Source organism: Macrobrachium rosenbergii, chromosome 43 (genome assembly GCF_040412425.1).
Source record: "Macrobrachium rosenbergii isolate ZJJX-2024 chromosome 43, ASM4041242v1, whole genome shotgun sequence".
Taxonomy (NCBI): Eukaryota; Metazoa; Arthropoda; class Malacostraca; order Decapoda; family Palaemonidae; genus Macrobrachium; species Macrobrachium rosenbergii.
Window position 1 is genome coordinate 30774125 of NC_089783.1, and position 26658 is coordinate 30800782.

At 36.2% G+C, this 26658-nt stretch overlaps 1 protein-coding gene across 15 annotated transcripts in view; it reads right to left on the reverse strand.

Annotated features, from left to right (window-relative positions):
* Window positions 1–26658, reverse strand: part of LOC136828730 (uncharacterized) — a 560019-nt gene that overhangs the window by 274275 nt on the left and 259086 nt on the right. For 9 of the 15 annotated variants that reach the window (XM_067086898.1, XM_067086892.1, XM_067086889.1 and 6 more), the window contains exon 2: window positions 11850–11870. The exons of the other annotated variants lie outside the window; for them this stretch is intronic. In XM_067086898.1, the coding sequence (XP_066942999.1) occupies window positions 11850–11870 (21 nt within the window). The remainder of the gene's footprint in view (window positions 1–11849; window positions 11871–26658) is intronic. 15 annotated transcript variants of the gene reach the window in all.

Genomic DNA, 26658 nt, shown 5'->3' on the forward strand with positions numbered 1-26658 from the left:
GAACGAGAGATGATGATGATAATGATGATATGTGACTGTTTCCGATAAGTAGAATAATTTCCTCCAACCACTTGAATCTTATGTACAGAGAAAGGCAAGATTATACACGAAAAAAAAACTCGTTTCTAAACAATGCCTTTCAATGTTTTCTTTACAATGCGAGGGAATTACTCATGCAAAAGTTGCTCTTTACAAATGCACTGAAAGTATCCTGTTATGATTCGACCGTCAAAAGTCTAAAAGAATTTGATGTTTTTTGTGATAAAGTATGCAAGGGTAACATTCGCCAGTCTGAAAAAGTTGAAAGATGACTGCTGTTCAGCATATAATGAATGAACTGTAATAAGCAAAGCATTTAACAGGAGCCAAGTAATTATTCTATGCGTTCCACGTCTCTCCCTTATTTGTGAGATTGCTTTAATTTACCCATATTATTCATATTAAATAATTAACAGCATAGAAAGCAAGGGTGTAGTCTTTATACGCAGACGAATATTCAACAGCTGTTTCATTTTCCTTTTTGATCTAAAATATATATTACATATATTCTTATAATCGATCCTAGTAACGATAAAGAGTTTCGCAACGCTTAATCATTAAATATGTCACATCTTGAGAAACTAAAATTTTAATTATCATGTAAACATCTCTCAAATCCAAAAGCAACTGTATTATCAAGGCCTATAAGGTCCACGATTCAATACCGATGTGGGGTAGTAATTGATTTCTCTGTTCACCGAAAAAAAAAGCACTACGGTCACTGACAAATTCGTACTTTAACTGCTCAATCGTGGATGAAAACCCCTGTGCAGACAACTTCCAGATCAATAATCCTTTCATACACGTGAAAAGAGGGCTCATCAGCATCGCGTCGAACTCTTTGTCACAAACCACATCACTCGCTTCTCTGTTACATGCAATCTAGCGCTTCTTTTACACACACACACACACCCACATATATACAGAGTATATATATATATATATATATATATATATATATATATATATATATATATATATATATATATATATATATATATATATATATATATATATATATATATATATATATGTATGTATGTATGTATGTATGTATGTATGTATGTATGTATGTACTTAACTGGGACCACAGAAGATCAACAGACAACCAGATACGTAAGGTACCAGTACGTGATTCAATTCTTAGATCAACAGGAGAACGAGGGTTAATAGAAAAGCCTGTCTTTTAACGTAAGTCTTAAAATTTCAGCAGCAGCGATAAAACCCTCAATGTTTACATCAAACCTGTAAACGAAAGCTACGATGAGAGAGAGAGAGAGAGAGAGAGAGAGAGAGAGAGAGAGAGAGAGAGAGAGAGAGAGAGAGAGAGAGCTGAATAGCCCAAGGTTTTTCTTCGATTTCCAGACAATCTCTTTGACCTGTTCTAAGAACAAGCACCTCCTCTGACTTCAAACAAAGTCGCCCTTTCTGAACCGGCACATTTCCTTGATAAGCGTCGCCTTTCTATTCCGTCCTCGGAGTCTGGTCTCCAGGGGCTCCAGCACGCAACTGTCGCTTAGTTTATGACGGCTGGCTGACGTCGGTGGCCACTGCAGTTGTTAACGCCAGCTTCATGATATCAGATCAATCAATCAATCAATCATGCCGAATGAAGGTGAACCCGTCACGACTGTAACGACTCCATTTGCATTTTATGATTTTGATTTGATATATATATATATATTTCCGCTTGGACGCAAAAGGTAATTTTGATCAACGCGAACGTGTTTAAAAAATCGTTTAAAAAATCGTAAAAAAAAAAAAAACACACACACACACACACAGGAGCTTTCACAATAACATATCTATACCAAGTAAATGTCATGGTTACACAAGATTTTCGTACCAAACTTGTGCCCAAACATACAAACACATGCACCTATATCATATATAAATATATATATATATATATATATATATATATATATATATATATATATATATATATATATATATATATATATATATATATATTATATGAATGATTACATTTGCTAACGCGTGATATATATGACACTCTACAGCAAGGATATGTAAAACTGGGTTGTCAATCCAAAATGGTTTTATTTTATATCTAATCCTTTTTCGGAGGAAGGATACACAGACAACAACTGCGTCAAATACAGAATAAAGGCATGTTGCGTCACACTTGAAGAAAAAAATAAGAACCGCTCTGAAAGCGGGAAGAAATCTTTAATGATACTTTCCAAAATTACTCGGATCCCCGTAGGAATTGGGTTTGCCGACTCCGCAGTGCTTGGCAATTATCTAAGGAATCCCAAGACACTAAGAAATGATGTGGGGTGGAAGTTCGCCCAAAATCTCATCACTGGTTTTTTTTTTTTTGTTTTTGTGGGAAAGACTGAATGTTCGAAAACTAATAAACATGGTATAATACTATTAATACTGAAGTACACATTTTCATGTCTCTGTCTCGTCTGTTTGTCTCTCAATATGAGTTAATTGTTTTCTTAAATGATAATAGGATACCATTTTGTAACAAATACTGAACTTGATGAGAGAGAGAGAGAGAGAGAGAGAGAGAGAGAGAGAGAGAGAGAGAGAGAGAGAGAGAGAGAGAGAGAGAGAGAGAGAGAAGCCTTTTATTTGCCAGCAGTTTCAGCGTACAAGCTGTACTCCACAAGAGAGACACTCCAGCGCTCTGGAAAACTGGAAAACCGACGTGACTAGACAGAAATTGAATGAAAGAATCTCCAGAGAGAAAGGGAGAGAGACAAGAACGAAAGGTATAAGGGAATGTGGAGGTCAACTCTGTCATTCATAATAAATGAAAAAAAAAAAACTATAAAATACCCAACATGTAACGGATGAGAACATTACCATGCTTTATACGCAACGGAATAACTCCAATTTTAGCTCATTTCACTTGTAAGTCTCCACAAAACCCCCTTGAAATCAACTCCTTCGAGTTCCCCAAACTTCAAAGTTGAAAGCAAAATTTCTACTTAAACAGTTATAACAGCATTCGCCCGTATGGTTGTATTCTTTTGTACTTTATGGCTGACGTCGAATGAATACATATTTTACTGATTTTTATAGTAAAAATCATATTGCGTTGAATGAATCCATATTTTATTGTTTTTTTTTTTCATAGTAAAAATCATACTAAGATCATTTCATGGGGGGGGAGGTCAGAAAGTCATAAGTTTTTTTTTCATAAGACAAACGAAATAGTTTTATTTTTCTTAAAATAACTTCAATTTCTTCAGTGCACATACGATACATTGTATAACCATAATTGCTACCATTTTCTAGTCAATGTATGTGAATTCAAATAACCTTAAAGCTAAAAACACGAGCAAAAACACTGAACAAGACAAAAACAAAGAGGCCAACTAAATGAAGAAAAAAAAAATTGTAACAACAAAGAAGAGTTAATTACATACGCTGGTTTCCAGCACACCGTATCTTATGGCTTATAACTAAACGCAAATTGCGCCTTCTGTCTGCGTTATCTCTGCCTCTAATGACTACATTAACTTCATAACCGGCGACCACAGCCTTCAACTAATTTCGACTATCCATTAGGGATGATTAATAGACCATTAGCAAAGTTTTCCGGCTACATATCGCCTTTTTTTGCCTGTTTTTAACAGGATTAGAGACCTACATAATTTTACAATTAAATTTTGTTAGAAAGGTCATAGACATCTGGCACAAATATACGGTTTTTTTTTACGCCATTTTCATTCATCGTAAAGAACAGTCAGGGTCTTCGGGCCCATTTATACACAAAGCTACGGTTATGATTTTCTGTTATATTTATGATGCAGACACACGTACAGTATACACACACATATGCACGTGTGTATGTATACGCATATATAACATACACGTATATATACATATATTATATATATATGTATATATATAGAGAGAAAAAAAAATTACATTACTTACTACGAAGGGAATTGAAAACGGAACAAATCTCAGAAGAAGAAGCACTTTAGTTATTACACTGCTTCAGAATCCCCGGTAACTAGCATTAACCAAAAGTTATTTTTAATGATAAATAAAATAAGTCTGAATGATACTTGGAACCCAATCAGAAGTTGCCACAAAAAACTGATCAATGTCACACCAAATAAGTTCTGTTCATTATTACCATTCTTTGACATGCAGACAATGCAAACAAGTAAGAGAGTTGCTGAATTAAATCTACAAAATTCGCCTTTTCAAAACTAACTTTCACGGACTATTTCCCTCAAAACATGAAATGTGAACCATGTCAAAAACAGAGCTATCTTAAGGAATTAATTGAACAATCTGAGCGTGATTGTTATTTTTTTTCCATCATTCCATAAGTTATTATCATTGGAGGGAAACACTCAAGTCATTTCCTGCAAAATAGTCCACAAACCTCTCTATATAAATCTCTCTCCCTCTAATGTGAGCAGTAATTCACTTAATCATTCTTGGCAATAACACTTTCTTCAGCATCATTTCATCCAACGAAGAATGACGCGAGATGACTTCCACCGCTCCCAAGTGGAGGCGTAATAAGAGAGGGGAGTGAGCAAAGTGAGGTAAATGGGGAGGAAGCAGGAAAAGGGGAAAGAAAGACATCTCCAGCCCACGACTCCTTCCCCTTCCTTAAGATATAATCGAATCAATATCGTCTTCCTCTTCCAACTCCTCGCGTTTCTTCCTGGAAAAATTCTCCTCTTCACGCTTCTTCCTTACAAAAAGTCAGTGGCCATACAGGGAAGAGTTCATGAAAGGCGCCTTCTGCATTTTGAAAACCTCCCATGATTAAAGTGCAGTCGGGGGAAAATAAGAACCCTCTTGATTTATGTTCCTTAAGGAAAAAATAGGGAACTTCAATTTTTCTATATTCCTTTGTCTTCCTAAGGACCAAAGTTATTATATAGGACCAAAACCAAGAAGAACAGTGAGATTAGTAAGATGGAGTATACTGAAAATAACTAGTGGAATTTCACAGCCGTTGTTTTTAAATTTCCTGCCGAGTGCATCAGAGGATTAAGTGAAAAATCACATGGCTGACCTTAAGAAAGGTCACAGTTCAAGAACAAATGTCACGAAAGCAAAGAGTGTAAGCAAAGAAACAAGAATCATAAAGACGATTTGTTCTTTTGCTTTGTAGGCACTGAATGAGTTTTTGGGAAGACATACTTGATAATGGGGAGCCTTAGAGATGTAGGTCTACAAATGGACGCTTTGCTTTGCATATAAATAAAATACCTATTAACTTAGAAAAAGAAGTCTAATCCAAGTAATCCTAAGGAAAGCAAAACGAGTAAAGTATAATTACTTCCCAAGCTTTTATCCAAGTTTTTTTTTATGAATAATTACAGACTATATACATGACACTCAAGGACAGATTAAAGATGGAAAAATCTGACGAATATCTTAAGACTGTGCAATAACCAGATGATGATAGCATGCAGAGAATATTAATTCAGAAATAAATATATGAAATGGAGAGAATAACAATATATAAAATCTTTAGAAAATGAACGAGTGTATTCAGCATGAAAAGGAAATAAAGACACGAACCTTTTTCATAAAAAAAGGAAAATTATAAAAGTTTACATATCTGCAAAATACAAATTATCAAGCGTATATCCGGTTAGAGATCCTTTCAACAAGACAAAATGGCTATTACAGAGTTTCACTAGAGAATGAAAGTGGAGGCCTACCAGATTTGTTTGCACTAGAGACCACGAAATTAAAACAAATAAAGAACAAATGAAAAATGCGCCAAAGTTTCTTCGGAGCCATCGAGTTTCCTATACAACCGCTACACCGTATAATCAAGGCCACCGAAAATAGATCTACCTTTCGGTGGTCTCGGTATAATGCTGTAAGAACCGCGGCCCATGAAACTAAATCTTAACAATGGCCCGGTGGTTGCCTATCCTATATCGTTGTCAGAAGTAGGATTATGGCTAACTTTAACCTTAAATAAAATAAAAACTACTGAGGTTAGACGGCTGCAATTTGGTATGTTTGATGATTGGAGGGTGGATGACTAACATACCAATTTGCAGCCCTCTAGCTTCAGTAGCTTTTAAGATCTGAGGGCGGACAGAAAAGTGCGAACAGAAAAAAGTGCGGACGGACAGACTGAGCCGGCACAATAGTTTTCTTTTACAGAAAACTAAAAGCATTTTAAAGGTCACAAGCACTCGAAACATAAGTTTGAACGAGACTGAAGGGCGTGACATAGAAAAACAAGTTAACAAATGAAGTTTTATTTGAAGGCGTGGGAGATGGAGTCACGAATAAGTTATAACAAAAAGTAAGGAATAGCCACAGGAAAAGCCATAGGAGAGGTCACTGACGGAAGAACAAAGGCAAGAAGCCAAAAGGAGACAGAAGAATTGCACTGATATATGATGTGAAGAAAAGGGTGACTGAAGAAGTAACGCCCTAAAAACTAAAGAGAATAAAGGCGATGAGCATTACGGACATCCCTAAGGGCAGATCTGGATCTGCTTAGGCCAGAACACTGTCAATGACAACAGTAACATTTGTATAGATCCTGTCATTGTCTCCTGTCCCCAACTACAACTTCGACGTTGAATTATCCATCGAGGGCAATTCGCAGTGTTTTTTCTCTTGCCGTTTACCCTTCCTCCTGCAAGTCATCATAACTACCACACGCAAGTGACACTTTCATCTGCCTCGCTGTTGTCACACTCAAGAAGAGACAACCAGCTACTTGGGAATCACAAAGACCTTGTGATACTCAAGCCGAGTCTTCACAAAGGCAATCTTACAATCTTAGCCCATATTCATTTCCTGTTATTGCCAATGAAGTGTAACATCGACAGATTGAAAGATACGAAACTTTCAACTATTACTGGAGATCTGTTTCTCCAACACTATCAATTTTATTTATTTATGCTAATAATTTACGCGATTTCATTTCCAAATTTAATAAAAGAAGTACGTCTAAATTTCAGGCTCCATTTAAAGTGGTTTTCATTTACAATTACAACTATTACATACTGTTTTACAAAACATTACTACTAACTTGTGTTTCATTAATTTTTAACAATACAGAACTGCACCATGGTGTTTTTTAAATATAATCTCAGCCCTTTCAAGTATTTCATCATTTTCATTAAAATCAATAGAAACTTCAACCAACAATTTTGCTATGCGGTCACCCGAATCTATAGTAAAGGCTTAGTTGCTACCCAAACGATAAACTTAATGACAACATCGGTAACAAGAGCAATAAGATACAGCTTCCACTGTAAGGTACTATATAATACTTACCCCTCACGTTTCTGGGTAAGTTTGAGCGTCTCCTTGCTTTATAGTGATGAAGTTACGGTGAATGTGTTTTCCTGAAGGCTTTAAAGGAAGAAAAACGATTTTTCCTTTTGCTTTAAAAATGAGCGAGCTAAATTACAAAAAGTTTAATGAAAAACAACCACATCAACATATGAAAGCACAGCTACTGATTAATACAGATCATGCTACACAATTACACTCGTTTAATGCACACCATACAACAAAATGTCCCGTTGAAGAGAGATGATTATAATGATGATGGCCTTTACAAAATGACTCATCTCGTATAAATAGCTGCCCACAAGCAACACCCAAAAACTACTTACAAAACCAGTAGTCTAAAACTAGGATGCGTTCGCTGCTGATGGATAGCCTACAGAGCAATTATACAGTTCAGAATATTTCTCAGGGGCTATAAATAAGATCTTTTTCAAAATGCATTTTACAAATATTATAAGAATTTAACTCAACAGGTTACGGCCCTCACCTCCCCTGTTCAGAAAATCAAAACTATATCAGACAAATCCAGTGAAAACTAACAAATATGAACGTTTGACTTTCTTTCAATGAAAACCTTCCCAGGAAAGCTTTTCTAGAAATGATTCGTATTTGTGGTAGTACTTTGCTAAAGCTACTGAAAGTATATGTACAATGAGATAAATGTTCAATAGGAGGCTATAATTTTGAAAATCGCCATAATTCTCCAGTTAATTCTTCAGTCTCTTGCAATGCTTTTGCGGTGCAATACTCTAGGCCAAATGCATTTGACATCTAAGTGAACAATTTTTTTTTATTTTGGTTTTAATAAAATACAGACATGATTTTTTTCCTAGATTGAGCATCGTCTTATCACCGCTGCTATTTCAGGCTCACTTGATATTCTATACAATTATCAATCGATGATACTACCTACTGACTTCCTTTTACACTTACATGAAAGCTAACACTATAAAACTAATAAACAGCAAAAGCTATAAATATCAATACTATCGCTGAAGCTGATGACATCAACTTAATTACAATTGTGGACATATATCTCCTGGGTGCTAGTCAATTATCCTTGCCATTTTGATGATGCCATGACTGACGTCAGTCTTCCACCGAACAAACAAAAACAGCCGACGAGCTACGAACATCAGTAGGCAATGAAGCCTTCCCGAAGCCCCGAGCAGGTCAGATCTGTCAAAGGGACCTCATGCATGCCGAGCATAGCTTGCTTTCCCCTACCCTCAATACGTGTGACCTCATCTCCCCTCAATAATCCTGGATTGGCTTCCCCTCGGAGACTGAGGGCTCTCACTCGCTATTCCCACAGCGATAATACCCAGAAGGAATCCCTCTCTCTCTCCCCAGCCGCATGATTAATGTTCTCTTACTAATCACAAACGGCATTGTAAATGTACACTTATATACACCACGCACACACACACTATATATATATATAATTATATGTGTGTGCATGCATACACACACACACACACACACACACACACACACACACATATATATATATATATATATATATATATATATATATATATATATATATATATATATATATATATATATATATATATATATATATAGATATATATATATATATATATATATATACAGAGAGAGAGAGAGAGAGAGAGAGAGAGAGATTTGTGTGTGTATATGTATATGTATGTATGTGTCAATATATATATATATATATATATATATATATATATATATATATATATATATATATATATCATATCCCAACTAACTGAGGAACACCATACACATTCTGCACAATCTGCCTCCTCCTTGCATGCATTCTCGTGATTCCTGGATATTAAAGATTTCTTATCCAATACCAAAGGAACGCTTCATGAAAAAGCAATCAGTGTCACATTCATCCTTTAACTGATGCTGATTCGTAGTGTGGATAAATTCCCCGTGCAGAAAACTTCCACAACAGAAGCCACCTCACACACTTACTCAAAAGACACATCAGCAATGCTTCTAACGCCCTATAGCCTACACACACACACACACACACACACACACATACCCATGCTCATAGATAAAACTAAACACTCCATCCAGCACTCGAGCATTCTACGTTCTTTCCGCATGGCCAAACCATCTCGGCTTCTGGCATTTCTTGCTTAAATTGCTTAAATTCGTCGATCAAACGACTATTGGTACAGAGAACGTGCAACAATGACGAAGAAAAGTTCCAATGAAAAATCCATATCTTAACAGATACACTCAATATTATTATTTATTCAGCGGACAACATTACAGTATGTGAAGAGATGAGATTCGCTTCCACGTAGAGAGGAAGTTAAAGAACTCGAAGGCAAAAGGGGAATTCCATAACTTGGTTCATGAAGGAATGTAGCTTTTACAGAATCGACTGATTTGAGGAATGCTTACTTGCACATTAAATGAAGAAAATAGCAGGGACGTGTTGGTCATAAGGCTGCGTGAGAAGCAAAATAATCATTAGAGTTTACTGAACTGCAGCCGAAATACAAAAAAGAATATCCTCACCCCACCGGCGTGAGGATATTCCAACTGTATGATAGTAAGTATTGTTACAGAGCATTGATCATTCACGTCTGACCTCTCTCTCTCTCTCTCTGGGACCCAGTCGACTAACAGCCTAGTACATAAATCAATGTTTGGGCTACAGAGGCATATATACTGTACTGGGTTTTTGGGGTTACACCAACGACGCTCGGGGATCGAACGCTCTACTGCCAATGCTACGAGAGAGAGAGAGAGAGAGAGAGAGAGAGAGAGAGAGAGAGAGAGAGAGAGAGAGTAAATATACTCAAAGTGACACTATTGCTACATTCAGAGAAGACAGCTTGTACAGAAAAAAAAAAGATTCAAAACATTAAGCTTTGAAAAGGTCTTACAGTAACTCTTTACTAAACAACATTATTCAAAATTATTTTAACTGGTTAAAAGCCGTCGATAGAATTTATTTCTAAAAATTCAGATTTGCTCACGATTCGAATCAACAGACCATTTTCGTTTTTATAATGCATTCCTATTTTCCATCAAGAATAACTCCTATGTAAAACTTAAAAACTTATGTAAAATATAGAGTATTTGGAGAATATAGTCGCAGATTGACTGATTTTTGCACTGACAAGTTATAGTGACAAAGAAGATTCAGTGAATAATGGAATGACCTCCAAGTGTCGGCATGGACGATGAGCTTGAAAGCGATTGTTAACATGAATACAATCCTAGAGTTCATTGAAGCCAAAAAGATACAGCCATGAATATTAATATGAATAGTGAAAGAATGAGAGTGTCTCATTCATCCGAGTATCTGGGAGGAAATGAACTGATGATAGAAGAAAATAGCAAAATCTCTGCACTCTTGGGAAGGAAAGAGATTCCTATGGGAGTGTTCGCGCACTTTGTGTGGAGAAGAAAATCATAACATAGAGGAATAATACAGAGATAGAGCGAAGTGGAATATCAGCATGCGTGAAAAGGTGGATCTGCTTTGTGAGATGGTGCAGTCATGTGGAAGGAATGGCGAACTATAAGTTGAGGAAAAGAGAGATAATAAGAAACTGCTAGCTAGATGGAGTATAACAGGGATATGAATGGAAGAGCCGTAATAAAAAATTGTGTGTGAGAGCATGCAAATTAGGCGTGAGGGGCACACTGTCTGCAGGGAAGTGACATGCTGGCATAGGAAAATTCTGTATAACTGATTGTTTGGCAGCTTCCTGCACAGGGGGATCACCCTTGACTCAGATGTTACAGAATACACGTAACAACAACTAACTAAAACTGTTCACAGTCTACTAACCTGATCATCACATGCCTAATTCAATGCTTTTGTCAACAGAGGCTCAACCGACTTTAAGGAAACGATCAAAATTCGTTTCTCCTCTGTGTGATTGAAATCACATATCACTGTGTGAAGTGAGGCCGGAGCTGAACCACGAACTTCATTTATATTATATTATATTATATCATATTGTATTATATTACATTACATTATATATATAATATATATATATACACATATATATTAATATATATATTATATACAGTATATGTATATATATACACCTTAAAATGCCCTTTAAACGAAAAAATTGAATAATCCACTATATTTTGACCAAGATGTGAACTGTTGTGCACTGGTCAAAATACGGCGGCTTATTCAAATTAATATTTCTCTTCTGGGTTTTTAAGAAAATGTTTCAAACTGTTAGATTAAAGAGAGTATAAATTATATATATATATATATATATATATATATATATATATATATATATATATATATATATGTACATATATATATATATGATCGTAGACTCTACACTATGTACACATTATAAACAAAGCCATAAAAACAGCACAGGCAAATGCATGAGCAATCACAAAATTCACTTCCAAGACACTGCTATTGACAAGGGAGAAAGGAACTCACTAAACACCAATTAAGGGGAGAAGGGATTGGAGGGCGACTACGGACGAGGTCAATATTGAAAAATGGGGAGATACCTACTTACCGACATCCTTTAATCGAGTGCCTGTAACGATAATGCGATAACACGTTAGATTGATGGTTTCAGCGAGACTCTCTATGTAACAGCGGCAGTCGCCGAGTTCAGGACACCCAAGTTTTGTTACAGCATGCATGGTTTTCATTATATAGAAGTCACACTTTCTGATACCAAAAGTATTTTTTTTACAACTCGTTCTTGAGTGAGTTTTGAATGTTTAGAAATCTCTCGATCACAAAGTCGATTAAATGGGGGGCAAGGAGTGGGGACTAAAAATTATATCATACATAATGGTTAATCGCATATTGGTCTACAGCGACAAAGATGTTAAAATATATACAAAAATACATATACTTCCATAATTAATGGACAATGTTAAACTATCACATGCAACTACAAATTGTAAATTTTAAATTATATTGCAGAAACAACTGCAGAAGTTTAAACTGACAACCAAAACTATTACTTTAGAGTACAAGGGAGATATATATATATATATATATATATATATATATATATATATATATATATATATATATATATATATATATATATATATATATATATTATATGGGCAATAAAGGCGACTGACAAAAATAGTTCTTTCAGAGGAAATACTTCTAGAAAATGAGAGATTTGACTGTTTTTATGAACGTTTGGTCTAATGACCTGGCACTGGAACCGTTACGTTTTTCAGTACCACAGAAGAGAGAGAGAGAGAGAGAGAGAGAGAGAGAGCATTCAACGTAACAGAATTCCCCGAGAGAGTGCAAACTCAGCTACCATCACCTGAGGGGCAAAAATGAACTAGCCGAAATTAGAATGCAGGTAGGACAGGGGAGTTTTCCCCCTTGACCCTTCGGCGTCTCCTTCAACCATAACAGGAGCGTGGAAAATCATCTGTGAGCCACCACTCTTAATCTACATACCAAAGCAGCGGCAGCAGCAGCAGGACGAGGAAACCAATTCTTATTGCTTCGATGCACTGTTTCTTTGGGTCATGTTATTGCGTGAGGACATTTCAAGTTAATACTTCTAGTTAGGGACCTATTTGAGGACATTTCAAGTTAATACTTCTGGTTAGGGATCTATTGCCCGGCTCATTGATTTTATGATCATTAATGACGAATCATATACCCACATTTTTTCAATGATCATCTTCATCACTGCTTCCAACGCCATGCGACACAAAGGGCCTCTGTAAAATTCCGCTCCCATGTCTTTTCTGTGCGTTCATTTCTACAAATCTCCACTCATCTCCAGCCCAGGTATTTTTAGTACCTTTGTTACCTCTACTGCAACTATTTAGTTAGCCTACATTAGACAAGGACGGTGGCGCCCGCCCGACCCTTTCTAAATCTTTGGCCGAGCCGTAGCGTTATTTCCATATCCTTCCAAAGTCTTGGGACTAAGTTCCTTACCTAAACTACACTCAGGCACACATATTACTGTCTACTTGTTTTGCCTTTAAGCAACTGCTCACTGTTACTACTTTTATTCATACTTACGCATTCTGCATCAAGGATTTTACGTTTTTTGATACTGTATATTCTCGCTAATAATAATAATAATAATAATAATAATAATAATAATAATAATAATAATAATAATAATAGTATGAATTCTGAGAGTAATCCCTAAGACCACTTCCCCCCACCCCCTTCTTCTCTCCATGGGTTATTGGATTGATGACAGGTTGGAGAAGATACCATTATGGCCCTTACAACGGATAGGACAAATTATGACTGAAATCCTTTGAAATGTGTACATGACTTGCAATAAAGGGAAGTGTGACGGACATACTGACAGACGTAAATAAAATCTCCCTTCATACGCCTTTACCAGCTTTGAATGGAATACTTATAAGCGTAACAGATACGCTAGAAGACAGACAAACGGACGGCCAAACGAAAGCGCTGCCGGAAGGGGACTAATACGATAAAGGAGAAGCATAAGCATTCTGATAAATGAACAAATATTCAAACGAAGGCACAAAATATAAGAACCCAATATATCCCAACGACCAGATTGACAAACAAACACACCTTTCAGAAATTTAGCATTCTTGATGAGAATTACACCCCCTGAGACACAACACTAAGTGAAAAGTGCCGATCTACAATTCATTCTGCACGCTGATGGAATGGAACGGCCAAATATCAACTCTTAAAAACCATCCCTCAGTTCTGTTCGTATCAAACGCCATATTTTCCAGACAAGAACCAGCTAACCTACTATGTATCTCAGGAAGTTTGAGTCATCTTTTTTTTTTTTGCCACTATCTTTCAAACTAATTGATGGACCAGTGTGTTACTTTGCAACATTGTGTTTCACACCATCCCCTAATGTTTGGTAATAAATTCAATTTCCAAATTCAGCTTTTTCAAGCACTTTTTTACTCTTGAATTTGATGGGGTAGCCAGCAAACTGATTAGCGTTTTCGGACATTCGAACTTGGGTACTACTGAGTATCTACTTATAGTCAATTCCTCACTACCATTGTTTTTATTTTGTTTGCATCATTCTGTGACGAAAAGTTATTTCATGTTTATTCTAAATTCACTGTTCTACATACATAATAAAAAATAGCGGGTTAAAATCACAGAACAGTTTATAACCATTTCAGCAAGTAAGCCATAACTCTGAAGAGTGACGAGACAACCCTCTCCGTAGTTACTGGATACACAAGTGATAAACCCGTCGTTGTTTAACCCAACTACAAAGATTTCGGAAACCCCTAAATTCTGTATAACCATGTAGGTCGATAGCTCGTTTCATCATACAATGCTCAGTTGAAAAATTGCAATGCTAATATGTGTCTGACAATATTCCATTACGTAACAAATATTGAGAAGAGAGAGAGAGAGAGAGAGAGAGAGAGAGAGAGAGAGAGAGAGAGAGAGAGAGAGAGAGAGAGAGAGAGGGGAATGACTGAAGGGTAGGTGATAGGAGGGAACAAGGCCTGAAGGGTAGGTGACAGGAAGGAACAAGGCCTGAAGGGTCGGTGATAGAAGGGAACAAGGCCTGAAGGGTCGGTGATAGGAGGGAACAAGGCCTGAAGGGTCGGTGATAGGAGGGAACAAGGCCTGAAGGGTCGGTGATAGGAGGGAACAAGGCCTGAAGGGTCGGTGATAGGAGGGAACAAGGCCTGAAGGGTCGGTGATAGGAGGGAACAAGGCCTGAAGGGTTGGTGATAGCGTCCTGAAATACATTGTAGGAATGTTTATGCTCGCGCTCGCGTAGTATACGAGGATGTACACCTACTGTACCTTACTGAGCCATTCTCTTTTTATCTACATTTCTTCAATATTTCTTAAATGGGATATAATTGTTTGAGTATGTATCCATACATACAAACATACATACATACACACATACATTTATATGTATGTATGTGTGTGTGTTCATAAACTAATTTATTGTATTGTGTACCACTATAACTGTCTAAATTCGATATTGCGTTTCAAATTTTTTAGCATTTAGCATTCCATCGTAACGGAGACTGCTAAATTACTTTTCTGTCTACTTCCACATCAATGTGTGTGTGCACAACATTAATACCGAAGAATATTGAATTATGAAAAATGAACTTCTCATTACCAATCCTGTCATATGATAAAAACTAAAACATAAATAATTACAATAACACAAAACGATTTCCTGTCTTTAATCCTAATGTCACATGACTTACTAATTTAAATTCACGTACTTCCTCGTTTATTTTTCATTAGAAAATTTCAATATTTGTCACCTGCAATACTTGTTCATTCTTATTTCCTTAAATTTCCCTTAAATTTTTTCCTTCTGGAGTGAATTCAACCATATACGACTTCAATTTTGCTTGAAGGAAATTCTCAGAGACTGCTAGAATTTCCTAACAACATGGCATTACAATATTACACTATGTGACAATAGTTACATACGTTCCAGGTAAAATTTGCAGCATAACGAAGCTCCCAAAAAAAGGTCAATAAAACGACAAAGATATGACGCGGCAAAACACACACACACACACACACATACCCTTTTTTTTTTATTAATTTAACAAACATGTAAATGTCAATCACTAAAATCCACCCACAGATAGGTGCTTTTTGGGCGCTAGCGGGCGAGCTCTTCCGTCCAAATGAACCTACACAAAACCTGGCACGTCTGTCAAATACACGTCACTTTGTATAACTGAGCTGGGCAATATGGAATTGTTTGCTGGTCTGACACACTGACAATAGAAGGCCGCACACTGAGCTTTTATACTGGCTTCATCCAAGTGATTAACATGCGCATTCGATCACTGCGTTGATGGTTGTAATGATGAGAAGAGTGGCTGGACGCATGTCTGATAATCATTTCGTCAAAGCAAAATTTAGGTGGAGAGGAAGGGGTGAAATAATGTCGATATATAATATATATTTGTGTGCATGTGAGTGTGTGTTTCAGGTGATAGTTACAGAGAAGGATCAATTTTAATTACCTACACTGATGTTTGTTTACATTTGAAGCAGGTCTCTTTTATAAGGAACATGAAACAAAACAATATATGCAAGAACACGATTAATTGGTGCTTTGTAATGAAACGACATAAATAAGTACCGTTAATCCCTGAGTATTATTAATATAATTAATGATGAGTACTCTTTCTCCTGTTCTTTAATAAAAGCTTAAAGTAACCTTTCACAGAAGATAATGATACACATCAATGAAGGAAAGACCCTAAAAATAAACGGTAAACTCAAAAATCGAATCAGTGCTTCACAAAAGCAAAGGTTTAACTTTTTGACAGAATACTAAAAAAGCGTTTCGTTTTCATCGAGTTTCATCTAATTAACTAACGTGTCAAATGTATCCAGGTCAAGATATAATAATCGTACAGGTAAATGTAACTGATCTTTAATTAAAGGTGATTTAGCAGGTGCAAAGGAACAATCGTTGCCCCAACCTGAACAATATGCCAGACCTTTTACGATGGCTAAAAATTCACTGATTTATAGATAGATATATCTGAAATTTATGCCCAGTAACGTTAGCATGTTTCCATGTCTCATTAGTCGCAAAATGAAACTATGTTAATTAGTTAGGAGGTAAACTCGGCAAAACCCTAAACATTCAAAATATTCAAAGGTTTTACGTTCCAGATGAAACACTAATCTGGTTCAGAGATTCGTAACAGCCACTTGCGAATTGTTGTCGATCTCTGCTGATTGTTGTCCAGATGCATATTGGAAACTGGGCCCCCTTGGGCAGGATTCTATTTTAAATTAATCTCACTCTGAGCTGGTGCATGAGAGATGAAGGAAACCACAGGGGGATTTGCAGCTTTGACAAATTTCAAGATACAATTTGAAATAAAGCCTCAAAATTTTATCCTCTTCACTATTAGATTTGTTATTTTTGCAGGTATCTTCATGCATGGATTATGGCCACCACTACTCCCATTTTTCTGTTTGTGGACTCCCTATATATTATCCCTATTTAGAAAAAAATACATCTCATTTGGATGGAATTAGGAGAAAGTAAAACACGTCTGCAACGGAATCCGATTCGGGAACAGATGCTGACGAAGGGATCTGGCTTCCATTCTGTAACTGGACAACAATCAACATCCAAGTCGTCCTAAACCTCTTCAGAGATTAACCAATTATCTTCAACGTAAGAACAATTGGATTGCCAAATTAACCTGAGTGTTCCTTGTATATTTTTGAGTTTTTAAAGTTTTTTGTTTCAATTACGTAGTGCCTAATTTAAACATTTTCATTCTGTAGCTGATGAGCAAAGATGGAAAATATGAACAAGTTCTCGAGTGTAATTTCTAAATATGTTTAAATATACGTACTTATAAGTGTGGATCTTTCCAGCAACACAATCATTTCTCGTAAACCAACCAAAGCAGGCTGAAGGAAATTAAATCGAGTCCTCCGACACCTTTCTTGATATCCTGCAATGTGAAGTTACAGGCGAGTTTCTACGACCAACAAAAATATTTTAAGCAGAATACTATGAGCCCCACATAGCTACAGAAAAGAAAACACACTATATTTTTTTTACACAGAAAGATAAATTAAAAAGTCGGACTTTTACTCAACTATCCTAAATATTCAAGCCCATCCTTGATTAACTGAGCTGAAAGGGTATACCTGAATACCTCAACTCCAGCTTCAAACAGTCACTGGAGCCATAAATATGAAAATAAATATATCTCCTTCCACATTGATAAACGAAAATGCGAGGGCACTTTACATTTATTCGCTTCATGCTTACTGCCTTCAACAGACATCATTCAGGTTATCGTGAATTGCACGTCATAAAAAAATTGCACTCAAAACTTCCTTTATGCATTCTGGAATTTCCAGAGAATAAGTGAAGCGTGATTAACTTTCAAAAAAGATAACAAATTATCATACGACTCGTATAAAAACTACAAACTCAGATGCAGAGAATTCAAGGATGCAGGCAGCATTGACAAAAAGGTGCTTTTCATCAATATACTCTCGTTTACAGAGGTTACCGTACAAATCACGAATGCACAACAAAGAGGGACAGTAGGTGGTATTCAACATGTGTTACGGATATAGATTCGCCCCGGCCAATCTTGAATGCAGTAAATTTTGATCATGCCAGTCTAGTCATTGCGGAAAGACATCACGTGTCATGAAACCTCCCCCTCACCCCCTTCGTAGTTACTCAACCTTCCAGACTAAAATAAGCAATTTGAGAGAGAGAGAGAGAGAGAGAGAGAGAGAGAGAGAGAGAGAGAGAGAGAGAGAGAGAGAGAGAGAGAGATATTCTCGTTCGGAAAAACAAGACACGAAAATGTTCTCCCCTGAGAATATCGTGTGCGAACGAAACCCTCTTCAGAGGTTCAGTTCAGGTTCAGTCATTAGAGGAAAATATGGTATAGGAGTAAGCAGAATGATGAAACACCTTTCGGATGAACGCACACACGCACACCGTAACTATCGTCAATCACGAGAGAGAGAGAGAGAGAGAGAGAGAGAGACCGCGAGGAAATGGACCTGAAATTGTGACAACATAATTGACCATCATTACCATTTAGAGTGGGATGCATGAATGACAGATCGACCTTCCGACAAGTACCCCGAACAATTCAGAATTCTCCGTAATATATATATATATATATATATATATATATATATATATATATATATATATATATATATATATATATATATATATATATATATATATATATATGATATGATATGTGTGTGTGTGTTATCTACTGATCACATTTTACCAGATGCATATGTAATTTCAATACCCACAATGCCCTCTTAACTTCTCGAATTCTTCGATCTTTTTTGGATACGCTTGTCACTACAAAGCCTTTAGATCCAAGTGCAGGAATAAAGCACAAGTGCAAGAAATTTGAAGCAGTTATGATGTCCGGTAGCGGGAAACGAACCGGCGTCCCATAATCACGACGAGATCTTTTTACATGGTCAGGTCGGCAACGTGACCTTCTGGGACGCGGGTTCGTTTCCCGCTACCGGACATCATAACCGCTTCAAATTTCTTGCACTTGGATCTTTGGGCTTTGTAGTGAACAAGTGTATCCAAAAAAGCCCGAAAAATTCGAGAAGTTAAGAGGGCACTGTGGCTATTAAAATTACACACACACACAAACATATACATATATGTGTGCGCACACACAAACACACACACACGCACACACACACACACACACACACACACACACACACACACACACACACACACACACACACACACACATATATATATATATATATATATATATATATATATATATATATATATATATATATATATATATAAAATGTATGTTTACATATATAATCACAAACTTGTCACTAACTTTAAACAAGGTATTTTTATACTTACAAATATTAAGCCACAAATAGCTAATCAATATCAAATTTGCCTTACCTCTCGAATAACTTACATCTAAAGTGAATTATATATAAGTGCTCTTACTCTAATTAAGATTCTAACTCATATCTTTTTGGGGTTTGAAGAGGGATGACAGTAACTTTAATCGCTTGCCTCTTTTTCCAATATTACTTTACTTTTATTAAGTTTTCCTAACAACCCGGCAATTTGAAACCCCCTCCTAACTGCAGTTTCTTCTCCTTGACATAACTCGAGGCACTAAGTTACACCAAGTGCTACACCACTTCGCCTGTTCGTTGACACACCGTCCTCCCGTCAGGAAAACAAGATTCCAAGCAGACATATACTGTAGTAAATGTATATTAGCAAGTTCCTTTACATTAAGGGAAATGTGATGTGATTCAGGTTAATGAAACAGTTACCATGTCAGCTCATTACTAAGTCCACCTCAGAAGGTGTAGGGTAGAATTTTGATTGTGTTCGTAATACATACCAGTAGAACTGACAGGAGAAGTACAGTGTGGGCTGACGCGAGGATGAAAAAGTGTGGATCACTTGTGTATTATAAAACAAGTAAGCGTGACAAAATGGAAAAAGCATCATGAAAAGTACGTGGACCTGAAGAAAGGCTGAATTTTTATAGGTGCTATGTGAAGAGTTGTAGAAAGCAATTTATTTGCAAATTTACAGAAGGATTTATAATGAAACCAAGGGCGTGCTTTGGTTTAACTGAACGTAAAGTGACTGGTTAGGTGTTAAACTGAGTCTTGAACGAGGGTGTATATATATATTTTAATGGGCGTTAGATAACTATGGATTAAGTCACGAGGGAAGAAGCCGCCAAATAAGGACAGGAAATGGCGATGTAAGTATGGAGGTTTAAGAAGAGAGGTCTTCTTTTTAACCTGATTCTCTTCGGAGCCATCCTCTAACAGGAACAGTTTATTATTAAAAGACATTCGTGCACAAGCATTTTTACATTTCATGCTAATCTTTGACCTCGTAGTGAAAACAGGTTCGCGTCATGATTATTTGAATCAAATTATCCGGGGATCATGGAGTATTTCCCTGTAAAATTTGGAGTTTTCATGAAAAACTGTAATCAATAATAATAATAATAATAATAAAAACGAAAACACAACTTCATCGTATGAATGAGGAAGTTTAACATCGAAGAATCCCATTTTCATAGTTTATCCCACTGAACAAAGAACTCTGCTTTCCTCATCGCTTCACACTGTTGAGGTAAATGTCCATAAAAACACATTTTTCTCTGGAATTCACCTGAAAAAATCTTTCCCCCTCTCATCTTCCTACCTTAATGGACCCTCGTATGCCTTTTCCATGTCCAGCGCTTGGGTAACGCAAGATGATCACATCAAGCCCTCAGCCACCACCTCCCCTACCCGCAACCCCTCCCCCCTCACTCACGCGGAGGGCCAATAGGCCTACCGTTGTAATAGGGTGAGGAAAGAGGGATGAAGCCTTCGAGAAGGCCTAAGCAACGAGGAAAAAAAAAAGAAAAAAAAAACTATCTCCAAATATCACTTAGGATAAGTAAGTTTCCTGAGTGATCGCTGGAATGCCATGAATAGGCTTAACAGTATCACAAATTAAGTGCACCAAAATAACCTGCTTAAAATGGAGAGATAACAAACGAATAAAATACTAACCCAAAATTGACTGGTCTAACTTATCTGTGGCAGCGAGATTTCAAGTAGATCCTAGCTTAAAATCTTTCACTATAGAATGAACTCCTAAGCTTCACATCTCAATGATCTTTAAAAGAGTATAAACATCAGAGAACTATCATATTATTTAGTTTTCCTTATAGTAACAAAACTACTAATATAATAATATGAATGCCCCCACCACCATCACTATCGATTCTTCTAATATTATTAGTGCTTCTCTGAATAATAATAATAATAATAATAATAATAATAATAATAATAATAATAATAATAATAATAATAATAATAATAATATTTATTTCAAGCGCAAGACAGGGCCTACTGAAAACTTGAGGAATAATAATAATAATAATAATAATAATAATAATAATAATAATAATAATAATAATAATAATAATAATAATAGGAGCTGAATAAAAATTTCATCACGAGCGAGGCAGCGCCTATTGAAAACCTGAGCGGGGACAAAGGCGTCTTTTCGATCTCATCAGCCCTTTTAATCAAAATAATTAGTTGTCAAACTATGTAAATGGGTTAGTTCTTAGCCGCTGTTAACTTAGGCGGAAAGTTTGATAAAGTCACGCTCAACTTTGAGGGTTACAGCGGCGCTCAAGTTCGCTCGAGTTAAATCAAATTTCGCTACAAGTTACCCCGCCACTTCGGGGAAATTTGCCTTGCCGTCCACCAACGTGACTAATGAATATTATATTATTATGATGATGATGATGATGTTGATGATTATTATAGTTATTTTTATGTGATATATATATATATGTGTGTTTGTGTGTTTGAATCAAACGAAAAATGAGATAAATAAACATGTAAAATAAAAAACCGGATAAATTAATAAATAGAATTACGAATCACTTCTACGAATGCTATTTGTAATGACAACTTATACCGTCTGGTAAACAGAAGTCATACCTAATTTATTACTGAAACAGAATGACATTATACTTCTTTTAAAGTAAATTCCTTTCGTAAAACAAATATAATTAAAGAAATACCGAGTATTACCCTCCATTATTTGACTAACAATATTTCTTTACTCATAAAAAAACAGTAAAGAAAGTATACTGACCATGAAAATTGAGAAGTCAAGTACCATGGCAAAAAATATAAGAAAAAACGCCTTCACTTTCGGTGAATATTTATCATTGGTGCGCTTTTTTGGCTAGATAAGGTTAGTAACAGCATCGGTAAACATACCTTGAGAGAGAGAGAGAGAGAGAGAGAGAGAGAGAGAGAGAGAGAGAGAGAGAGAGAGAGAGAGAGAGAAGCCCATCATCATTACACACAAGTGTAAGTTTCATTGTCCATCATTCTTGAATAAGTTGTAGCACTTATTCGACACCTGAAATAATGTCTAAACGTGGAGTATTCCAAGAACTGTCAATTTAACTTTTTACCTGATGTAAAACCTTTCGTTATGACTTCTCTTTTTTTCTTAGAACGTGACCCACAAATTTTGAGATGGAAACTCAAAGGACCTTAAATTTCTGGGGACTTAGAATGTATCTCACGACGCTTGCATTTTACGAAGAATACACGACAGAAAAATCTATCTTGTTTACTAGCGTGTTTGTGAGATAATGAAAAGCAAAAAACCTCGTTTTATTTTTCCCAGTGTCGAGGAAACAGAATTACTCCTTTATTCTTGCCAAACGTTTTGGTGAAATAAATTTTGGGTGGAAGAAGGCTTACGAAAATTTACACAGAATTTCTAAACTTTTTGTTTATTTTTTTTTTTGCAGGACCATAAATATATTACAAACAAGTTTCAAGATTATCCTCACAAAGACTCGAACAATTTTCTGCTTCTACAACAGTAGCTATTTAACATATTCTGTGAGAGAGAGAGAGAGAGAGAGAGAGAGAGAGAGAGAGAGAGAGAGAGAGAGAGAGAGAGAGAGAGAGAGAGAGAGAGCACGTAATAATTTATTCTTGAGTGATTAGTGAAAAAAATTACCGGAGTCGTGTTTATACAAATTATTCCATATATAGTACACATCCTACTTCCATTTGACGTCCGTATAGCAATATTAAAGTTCCTGATGTGTATTAAAAAGATAAAACTTTAATAAAAATAAAAAATAAATAACAGCGTGGACTATAAAAAAAAATGGGTAAAAATTCTGTACCCTTATCAGTCTCTAAGAACACTCAAGTTCTTCAATTAATGTCAACAGAGTGTTTGATGTAAAGGCGAACTAGTCTTAGTCTACTCGTATTTCATTGTTTACCTTCAAGGTGAAGATCTGCTTCTATTTGAACATCCTTCCGTACACCACCAGAGGATATGGCGAACAATCGTTTGGACGTTAAAAGTGGAACATTTTACGATAATCCAATAATTCACCGATATCGAATAAAGGGCTTACAAAAAACATTGAAACAAGTAATTAGGAAAAAAAAACAGAGGCAGAAGAGGGAGATGGAGTGTGACTTAAGGACTGATGAAATACTAAAGGAAAAAGATCAGCAATCTGTAAAATCCGTATTAAAATAAGTTTTCTCCTTCCAATGCCAAACACCATATCCTCTACCAGTCCGGTCGAGGTACACAATGGAAAAAATGACCAACACAGACATACATACACACACACATATATATATATCTTACACACAACACACAAATATATATATATATATATATATATATATATATATATATATATATATATATATATATATATATATATATATATGCATACATACAGTTTTTCTAGCAAATATTAACACAATAAAAAAGATAAAAAGCCACTTATACATTCATGCTTCAACTGCTGAATTATGGACAACAACAGTGCAGAAAACTCACACAACATTGGATGAATCATAAAGCTCATGGGTAGGGCGTCGAACCCCTGTGCATAAACAGCGCCTTTCTCTAGTATTCTGCACATACTCTCATACTTGCTGGATATTACGGCCTCTCCCTTCAAGAACTCTTAACTAGATCTATCCAGCACTTTATAATTCTTCTTTTCACCATTCTTCCGAACACTTCCCTATACTCTTTTCACTAAACAATTTATCGTGCTTCATTCTTCCCAAATGGCCAAACCACCTCAAAATACTCTCTTTCCATCCCTTCAAAGCCAACTAACCTTTTTACATCCTTTCTTCATAGCAACTCAACATTCCTCGCCCTCTCAATTCTTCTTAAGACGTACAGACACTATGCAAACATTATTCATCTCAACTGTTTCATGCTCAACTTACATGGAGGAGAACTGCTCAACAAACCGACGGTTTGTTGATCAGTTCTCCTGTATTCAAGTTGAGCATGAAGCTGCTGAGATGAATAATGTTTGCATAATGGCTGCGTCTTAAGAAGAAGAATTTTCAGCTTGGCTTCCAAGACACACAAAGTCTCTTCCCAATCTATTGCACACACCTGCTGCCTTTCTTGCTTCGCCGATTCTGTGACTCACCTCTTCTCTAACCCTAACATCATCCATTATGTTTACGTTCTTCCGCGCCCCCTATTAAGATTTATTGTTCTAACTTACTGGTTTCCATTTACCGTAAAAACCTAAGTCTCACTCATAATCACTCCCGACCTTTTTCCACTAGTGAACACTTTCCAACTCTTTCAATAGTTTCTCTAGGTTCTAGTCACCATAGACAATTAGTACTATATCATCTGCAATCAACCATTCCGCATTCCATTTACGGACCATTTTATCTTACAATGCACCTTCGTATAATTTCCTCTCCTAGCTTTCTCGCTTCAGTCCATCCATGACGACATAAAAAGCCACTTGCACCCACAACACCTAATTCAGGTAAATGCTCCCCCATCACTTCGTAGCTGCCTTCATAAAGCGGCAAGTGCATATCTAAAATTACAGACACATCAGCCACGAAGCATTGGGATCCTAACACAAAACGCGATTCAAACTCGAGCTGGAATCGTGTATAACTCTAGAGGTAAAATTGACAACGTCAGTTTTAATGACCTTTTCAAATAATGACATACTGAGTAATCAAGAGCTCTGTGGAAGTGGAGCAATTCTACAAGTATTCTCATACAACCCTTCATAGTGTATACTGACAACGTATACACCCAGCACAACAAATCTTAAAACTGAGACAGATATCCTGAAATGACAATGAAAATTAGTGACTCCAACGAAATTTAATTTGGGAACTTTATAATGAACTCTGATTGCCCTAATAAGAGTCCTCATCCTAATGAACACTTTAATGAAGAGAGAGAGAGAGAGAGAGAGAGAGAGAGAGAGAGAGAGAGAGACTTGCAGTAACACTTCAATAATCAAACCTTACAAAATAACCCTTGACGATGTCCTACAAACGTATTTCTGATGTTAATTACAAGCTTCTGTATAACTTACTGATCTAAGTATCTCCCAGTCTATCTTTACATAAATAAGTAGTGTTCAAAGTGTCTTTTTCCCACTTTCCTTCACTTCTAATAGGAGCAACAGGAAGCTTACAGTAGAATCAACTAAAACGAATTACGTGACTGAATCTAGTGCCCCTTTAACAATATTCAAAGACAAAATGATTTTGCTAATTGATTTATGCTGGCCTACATTCCCTGCCGCCACGTATATTTTCAATAGAAAATTATTCACGTTATTTAAAAAATTATGTTTCCCTAACTGTAAGCGTCACGCGAGGGTGCATGACACTATAGAGGCTTGATTACTATACGTTAACGGTACATTATGCATCGAAAAAGGAATGGAAAAACAAGCAAGACGGCCAGGTGCCTTAGATTACAGTCACTGTATTAGAGATGTTCAAAATCACCCGTGTTGCAAGTTATACAAATTCAAGTGAGTTATTAGTGACAACAGAAAATTCAGCATCCTCTTTAATTCGACAAACTTTTCCCCAAGACTCAAATAAAGGGTCGGACTGTTGTGTGCCTTTTGATAATATTCCGATGACCTCTGAAACACTACTTGACCAGGAACGCCAGGAATATCTGAAATACGATCTAAGATACTTAGGTGATTTCAGGAACAATCTGTATGGTCACGGATTTTCAGCGACTACCAGGACCGCAAAATTCTTGTTCCGATAAACTCAAAAGCCTGTACCTTCTTACTGGATTTGCATGAATTCTGAAAGTAGAATATTCTTTATAAAATTCTGATAAAATCCGAACACTGAATACTTTCCAAAAATTTAAAGAACATTCTCGCACACAGAATAGTGTCTTCCAGGCCGTTAAAACCTGCATGCATAAAAATGACTAA